The 7,429-nt window shown below is 61.6% G+C and overlaps 1 protein-coding gene across 1 annotated transcript in view; it reads left to right on the top strand.

Annotated features, from left to right (window-relative positions):
- The window catches only part of LOC113204179 (uncharacterized), a 194,435-nt gene extending 187,690 nt beyond the window's left edge, over window positions 1–6,745 (top strand). The window contains 9 exon segments of the mRNA XM_052268795.1: window positions 15–434; window positions 514–912; window positions 991–1,575; window positions 1,669–1,857; window positions 1,943–3,709; window positions 3,795–4,033; window positions 4,118–4,627; window positions 4,770–4,959; window positions 5,050–6,745. Of these exon segments, the coding sequence (XP_052124755.1) occupies window positions 15–434; window positions 514–912; window positions 991–1,575; window positions 1,669–1,857; window positions 1,943–3,709; window positions 3,795–4,033; window positions 4,118–4,627; window positions 4,770–4,959; window positions 5,050–5,288 (4,538 nt within the window). The 3' untranslated portion in view covers window positions 5,289–6,745.
- The last annotated feature ends 684 nt before the right edge of the window (window positions 6,746–7,429 follow it).

The following is a 7,429-nucleotide window of genomic DNA, read 5'->3' as shown; positions in this document are numbered from 1 at the left end:
CGCGCGCCGCTCAGGTGCCAAGGTGCCGCCGACGCTGGAGCTGCCCGAGTGCACCCAGGACGCGGACTGCCCGTCGCAGCGCTCGTGCCTGCAGAACCGGTGCCAGAACCCGTGCGCCGTGTCGGCCGTGTGCTCGCCGGCGCAGGAGTGCCGCGTGACGGACACGCTGCCGCTTCGCACCGTGGTGTGCGTCTGCCCGGCCGACACCATCGCCTCCAAGGACGGCCGCTGCAGCCCCATCGCGCAGGCGCAGCCGCAGTGCCGCGTCGACGGCGACTGCCGCGACCCGGACCGCTGCGAGCAGGGCAGCTGCCAGCTGGCCTGCCGCGTCGACCAGTGCGGCGTCAACGCGCAGTGCGACTCGCAACGCCACCGCGCAGTCTGCTCGTGCCCGCCCGGCTACGTCGGCAACCCGCACATCGAGTGCACCATCCGTGAGTAAAGTTTCAGAAGTGTCCCCTTGATCAATATGTGTGACAAGTCCTCATGGTGTGCCCCCTGCCTGCCTTGCAGAACCCCGCATCCCCGCGCTGCCTCCGCCAGCGGAGTGCCTCCGGGACGACGACTGCCCCTCGGACCGCTCGTGCCGCAACCAGCTGTGCGTCAACCCTTGCTCGGACGAGGGCGCGTGCGCGCTGGGAGCCTTCTGCCACGCGGACCAGCACCGGCCCGTGTGCAGATGCCCCGCCGGCTTCGAGGGCAACCCGACCACGGGCTGCCGGCCACCTGCAGAGGCGACCGTGGGCTGCACCTCCAACTCGGAGTGCGCGCCCAGCGAGTCGTGCGTCAACCGCCTCTGCGTCAGCCCGTGCAACTGCGGACCCAACGCCGAGTGCCAGGTCACGAGCCACTACCCGGTGTGCTACTGCAAGCCCGGCTACTCCGGCAACCCACAGATCGGATGTGTCAAACGTAAGTACACCAACGCCTGCTGCTGCACGTCAGCGTCATTTGCAGCTTCAGTAGACTTATCTTCTCTTGTGCTCGCAGTGGGCTGCCAGTCGGACAGCGAGTGCCCCAACACCAAGCAGTGCTACAACGGCGAGTGCCTCAACCCGTGCATCGTGGGCGATCCGTGCGCGCCCAACGCCGAGTGCTTCGGTGAGAACCACCGCGCCAACTGCCGCTGCCCGGCCGGCTACCACGGCAACCCGCTGGACCGGTGCGTGCGCGCCGAGTGCCGCGTGGACGACGACTGCCCCAACAACCGGGCGTGCGTGAGCGAGCACTGCGTCAACCCGTGCGCCGCGTCGCCGTGCGCCGCCAACGCCATCTGCTTCGTGACGAACCACGTGGCCGGCTGCCGCTGCCCCGAGCACCTGCCCGTCGGCAACCCGATGGCGCACTGCGAGCGCGCGCCGCCGCCCACGCCCGCCGCGCCCGAGTGCCGCGCCGACCCGGACTGCCCCAGCAGGCTCGCCTGCATCAACCAGAAGTGCGTGGAGCCGTGCCGCGAGCTGGTGCCGTGCGCGCCCACCGCGCAGTGCAGCGTGCTGGACAGCGTGCCCGTCAGGACCATGACGTGCGTGTGTCCGGAGGGCTGGGTGCCGGACAACCGCGGCGAGTGCAAACCTGGTAAGTGGCGCGTCTGCACCTCGCTCCCGATCGGCGACGTGCCCCTCCTCTCCCTGTTCATCTGATCCGATCCTCTACCTCTCTCTCTCGCAGTGACTCTTCCCAAGCCCCCGGGCTGCACCAAGGACGACGACTGCCCCAACGACGAGACCTGCATCAACCGAATGTGCCGCAACCCGTGCGACTGCGGCGTGGACGCCGACTGTCTCGTGCGCAACCACCGGCCCATCTGCTCGTGCCGCGAGGGCTTCGAGGGCAACCCCAACATTGCCTGCCGAGCCGGTGAGTAGTCGATGGGTCGGCAACGCAATACCGATCCCCGGCGCAAGACACATCGAACTGAACGCGATTGTTTTTCTCGTTGCAGTGGGCTGCCGCAGCGATTCGGAGTGCGAGTCTGACAAATCATGCGTCAACGGAAACTGCGTGAACCCCTGCCTGGTGGGCGAGCCGTGCGGCGCCAACGCCGAGTGCTACGCGTACGCCAACCGCGCCGAGTGTCGCTGCCTGAGCGGCTACCGCGGCAACCCCAGGGAGCGGTGCCACGTGGTCGGCTGCCGGACCAACAACGACTGCCCCACGGACCGCGCCTGCGTCAACGCGCAGTGCATCAGCCCGTGCGTGTACGAGCACCCGTGCGCGCCGCGCGCCGAGTGCCGTGTGCAGAACCACCTGGCCGTGTGCCGCTGCCCGCCCGGGCTGGTGGGCAACCCCTACGTGGGCTGCCGGCCCGAGCCGCGACCCGAGTGCCAGGTGGACGCGGACTGCCCCAGCAGGCTGGCGTGTCTGAACGCGCGCTGCCAGGAGCCGTGCGCCGTGCTGCAGCCGTGCAGGCAGCCCAGCCAGTGCCAGGTGGTGGACACGAACCCCGTGCGCACGCTGCTGTGCGTGTGCCCGCCGGGCTACGTGAGCAGCGGCAGTGGCACCTGCAAGGCGACGCCGCCGCTCGTGAGCGTCGAGTGCGCCGCCGACTCGGACTGCCCCGCGGACCGCGCCTGCGTCAACGGCCTCTGCCGCAACCCGTGCAACTGCGGGCCCAACGCCGAGTGCCTGATCCGCGACCACAAGCCCGTGTGCGCGTGCAAGGAGGGCTACGACGGCAACCCGGACATCGAGTGCACGCGCATCGGCTGCCGCAGCGACGACGACTGCTCGGGCCAGCACGTGTGCGCGGACCGCCAGTGCGTGGCGGTGTGCGCGGCCGACGGCAGCTCGTGCGGCACGCAGGCCACCTGCTACGGCGCCAACCATCGCGCCGTCTGCGAGTGCCCGCCGGGCCTCAGCGGCAACCCGGAGATCGCGTGCGTGCTCGTGGGCTGCAGGAGCAGCTCCGACTGCCCGTCGGACCGCGCGTGCATCAACGCCGAGTGCGCCAACCCGTGCGCGGCCGCCAACCCGTGCCAGGCGCCCGCCGAGTGCAAGGTCTACAACCACCAGGTGGACTGCTCCTGCCCGCCCGGCTTTGTCGGCGACCTGGGCCGGGGATGCGCCAAGGTGGACGTGGCCTGCCGCGGCGACTTCGACTGCCCGTCGCAGACGGCCTGCATCAACGAGGAGTGCGTCAACCCGTGCAACATCACCGAGCCCTGCGGCGTCAACGCCGAGTGCAAGGTGTTCGACACGCAGCCCATCAGGACCATGGTGTGCGAGTGCCTGCCCGGCTACCAGGGCAACGCCATCGTGCAGTGCGACAAGATCAAGCGCTGCCCGACCGACAAGGGCCTGGTGCGCGACGACAGCGGCAACTGCGTGTGCCCGCCGGGCTACGCGTTCAACGAGGACGACGTGTGCGTGCCGTGCCGCGAGGAGGACGGGCTGCGCGTGGACGAGCGCGGCCGCTGCGTGTGCGCGCTGGAGCGCGGCATGGTCATCGACGAGCGCGGCAACTGCGTGTGCCCGCCCGAGCACGGCTACCGCCTCAACGCGCAGGGCTTCTGCGTCCTCGTCGAGGTGCCCGAGTGCTCGTCCAACGACGACTGCGCCGACGACCGCTACTGCAACCTGGAGACGCGGACGTGCGAGGACCCGTGCCTCATCAAGCGCTGCGGCGTGCACGCGCTGTGCAACGCGACGCGCCACCAGGCCGTCTGCCAGTGCATCACCGGCTACACGGGCGACCCGTACATCAACTGCAGTGAGTATCCGCTCCGCTGAGCTTCCGGCCGGCCTGGCTTGTGTGTCCGAGACATGGTCTAATGTCCTTCTCTTTCTCCCTACAGCACCGCCGACGACCCTGCGGACAGACTTCCCGCCGCCGGACATGGTCGTATCGTGCCTCTCCGACGGCGTGCAGGTCGAGATCCACATCACGGAGCGCGGCTTCAACGGCGTCCTGTACGTCAAGGGCCACTCCAAGGACGAGAACTGCCGGCGCGTGGTGACGCTGCCGCACGACTCGACGCCCAGGACCGAGCTGTTCAAGGTGCAGTTCGGTACCTGTGGCCTCACGCACGTCAACGTAAGTACCTTCACCATCACCACCGTGGTTACCTTCCAGCTCACCCAGGACTACCTCTATAACCGACCGCTTCCTCATATTTAGGGACAAGCAAGCTTCGTGCTGGTGATCCAGAAGCACCCCAAGCTCGTCACGTACAAGGCCCAGGCGTACCACATCAAGTGCGTGTACGCGACGGGCGAGCAGAACGTGACGCTGGGCTTCAACGTGTCCATGCTGACGACGGCGGGCACCATCGCCAACACGGGCCCGCCGCCCACCTGCATCATGCGCATCGTGACGCACACCGGCCAGGAGATCAACTCGGCCGAGATCGGCGACAACCTCATGCTGCAGGTGGACGTGCAGCCGTCCAGCATCTACGGCGGCTTCGCGCGCAGCTGCGTCGCCAAGACCATGGAGGACAACGTGGAGAACGAGTACATCGTGACGGACGAGAACGGCTGCGCCACGGACCCGTCCATCTTCGGGGAGTGGGAGCACAGCGCCGAGACCATGTCGCTCCTGGCCAGCTTCAACGCCTTCAAGTTCCCGAGCAGCGACAACATCCGCTTCCAGTGCAACATCCGCGTGTGCTTCGGAAAGTGCCAGCCGGTGAGTGCGCGTGCCTGGCGTGGGAGCGGAGCGCCCGGGGGGTAGGCCCGCCTGTCGAGCAGCTCAGCGTGGCGGGCTTGCCTACCCGGCGGACCGACAGGCGCCCGGCTGCAGAAAGCTGACCGTTGTGTGTTTCCCACAGGTGAACTGCAGGGACCTGAACGCGTACGGCAGGCGTAGGAGAAGAGAGATCGGCGACAACCCCAACACGACGGCCGTGGACGTGGCCGAGTCCGTGTTCGAGGGTCAGCTGCGCGAGGAGATCACCATCCAGTCCAACGCCATCCTCACCTTCGAGAGGCGCGAGGAGCGCTTCGTCGATCCCACTGAAGGTGAGCAGGACCTCCACCGCGTGCTGTCGGTAGATTTCCGTTCTGCTTTGAACACTGTCCTCACCACGGCGTCCCCTTTCTCTCCTGCAGCGCCAGAGACGCAGCAGGTGGAGGACATCTGCGTGTCCATGATCGGCTTCATCATCGCGCTGGTGCTGACGGCGCTGCTCGCGCTGGTGGCCGTGGCCGTGGCCGTGAGCTGCTGGCTCATGGCGTGGAGGCGGAGGCCGAGGGCGCAGGGGCCGCTGCCCCACCCGCCCGAGTTCCCCAACCCGCTCTTCACCACGCCCGAGCCCGTGGCCGAGCCCTCGCCCGACTACCTCTCGTAACCAAACCAAATACTGACGTGAATGAGAGTGAATGTGTATGTGAATAAGTGTGCCAATGTGAGTGTGTGTGAGTGTGTGAGTGTGTATGTGTAAGGAGATGAAGACTCTATCAAGACTTTCGCGTTCCCGCGCGTGGCGCCGAGCCCGCGCTGGGGCGATGCCGTTGGGCGACAGCCATCCCGGACTAGTAGTGCCATCATTGTAGTTTGCGAGTGAGTCGTCTAAATTTAGGGGTATTTATTTCTCTGTTTCGAATGAGTGAGTTGTAGTGTACGCACACACCGGTGGCCTTTGCCAGGGCACCACCCCAACAGCGCCGGGGTGCGGTTGGCGGCGGGGAGGCGTGGCAGCTGGGTGGCGGGTCCTGATGAACAGAGTCCGCTCCACTCCCCGCCTGCCCCCGCCGCCACCTCCACTTCCGGCTTAGCGAGGGGGCGAGGTGTACCCGGACCTCACCCCCTCGCCATGGAACCGCGGTCGACGCATGGCGACGCAGGTGCCACCCACGTTTTCAACAACAGCGGAAAACCTGACCTGCTCGTCAGTGCTCTGGGAACGGCGCGTCGAACCTGGTTCCCGGGCGAATGCTCCTCCTCCGTCGGCTATGGCAGCAGCAAGGAGACTAGTGTTATCGTTTCACTGATTATGAGGGATTCACTGTTAGCAGAGGTGGAGGGTCTACCCTTTCTTTAATGCATTTTCTTTTTCTGCCTCTTGAAAATTAAACATTTATATCATCAAGAACTCGTTTCTCCGCTCTTTTCTTTGTCATCTTTAGTAGTATGCCGTAGCTGCTTTGCCCATTTGTCTAGGAGCCGCCGGAGGATTTGCGCCCAATCTGTATGTGATAGTGATCTTAATTAATTTTGTAAATATTTCTCGGTGGTGCCAGGGAGACCCAGGAATCCCCTAAAATAACGTATTCTAAAATCAAACTGACCTAATAATATTTGTTTGTAACCCTCCCCGCACTACCGATCCTATTCTTGTATTTAATACTGTAGAGGATTATGAAATACGTATTTTATTTTGTTGTTGTTGTTGAAGGAGGATTCCCTAATTTGCCCAATACTGTGATTGTACATTTTATGTGAGAGAGTGGAGTAAAGAAATTAAGGAAATGTTAGGGCTAAATGTAATTGATAAATGTAATTGTTTATTATTTGTTTATTGCAATCCTCATCTTAATAAGATTATCACAGTAAAAGACTGCCAGTAATTATAACATCAAAAAAAGTAATTTCTATAAGCAATTGTATCAGATTGAAAAAAAGTTATGTCACAGTGCAAGGCAACTATTTCAATAAAGTTACCGAATTTTGAAACAGAATGTTCTAAATTATTATGATTGTAGTATAGATTGTTGTATGAGGTGTGCCTTGCTCAGAATTTAACTCACGCACCTCACTTCTTTCATTGTAATGTGATAATTGCTTTTAATAAAAAAATATATAATACTTGAAAGTGTCATTATTTAAAAAAAAAAAATTATTGTCCATTCCTCTAGGCATGGGTATGCCACTACGTTCGTGATTTAGTCAGGACATGTAGTTAAAGCCTGCCGAACCCCGAACCCCCCGACGACATGCAGTTTTCCTACTAACCTGCTTTGAAGTCAGTCTAGTACTACAAAGTCTTAACTGAAGTAACGGAACTACTCCAAGATATGTGAATAACTCGTTAGTGAAGCTATCTGTCGGACAGAGCCAAACCCTTGTATTATCACCTTTGAATGCCCCTCTTCCCCTCCCGGGGGGAGGGGGGGCGTAGAGTAGACGCCCCTGCGTGTATTGAATAATATTGGAATGCAACTGTTTCTGGTTGTGACGACAAAAGAGATTGTGTGGAAGAAAATTGACCTTTTAATTCACAGTGAAAGTATTACTTAACTTATCATCACAATAACGTTTCATAGAGGCAGATGGATCCAGCAGTCAGACCAGGACCAGACATCTTTGTGGTCCTTCGAACACTCGTCCATAGGGTCATGAGAGAAAAGGCAAAGGCAAAAGGTACCACCTACCCTCAGTTCAGCGTGGCAGCCAAGTTCACACGGCTGGCAACGCTCGTAACCTCTACAGACCAGTCTCCGGGAAACCAATTTTAAATGGAGTGAGGGATTCGTCGACATAACAGTCTTG

This window comes from Frankliniella occidentalis, unplaced genomic scaffold (genome assembly GCF_000697945.3).
Source record: "Frankliniella occidentalis isolate FOCC.00 unplaced genomic scaffold, Focc_3.1 Scaffold76, whole genome shotgun sequence".
In the NCBI taxonomy this organism is placed as follows: Eukaryota; Metazoa; Arthropoda; class Insecta; order Thysanoptera; family Thripidae; genus Frankliniella; species Frankliniella occidentalis.
The sequence above is the reverse complement of the archived record's forward strand: the minus strand, read 5'-3'. Positions and strand labels throughout refer to the sequence as shown.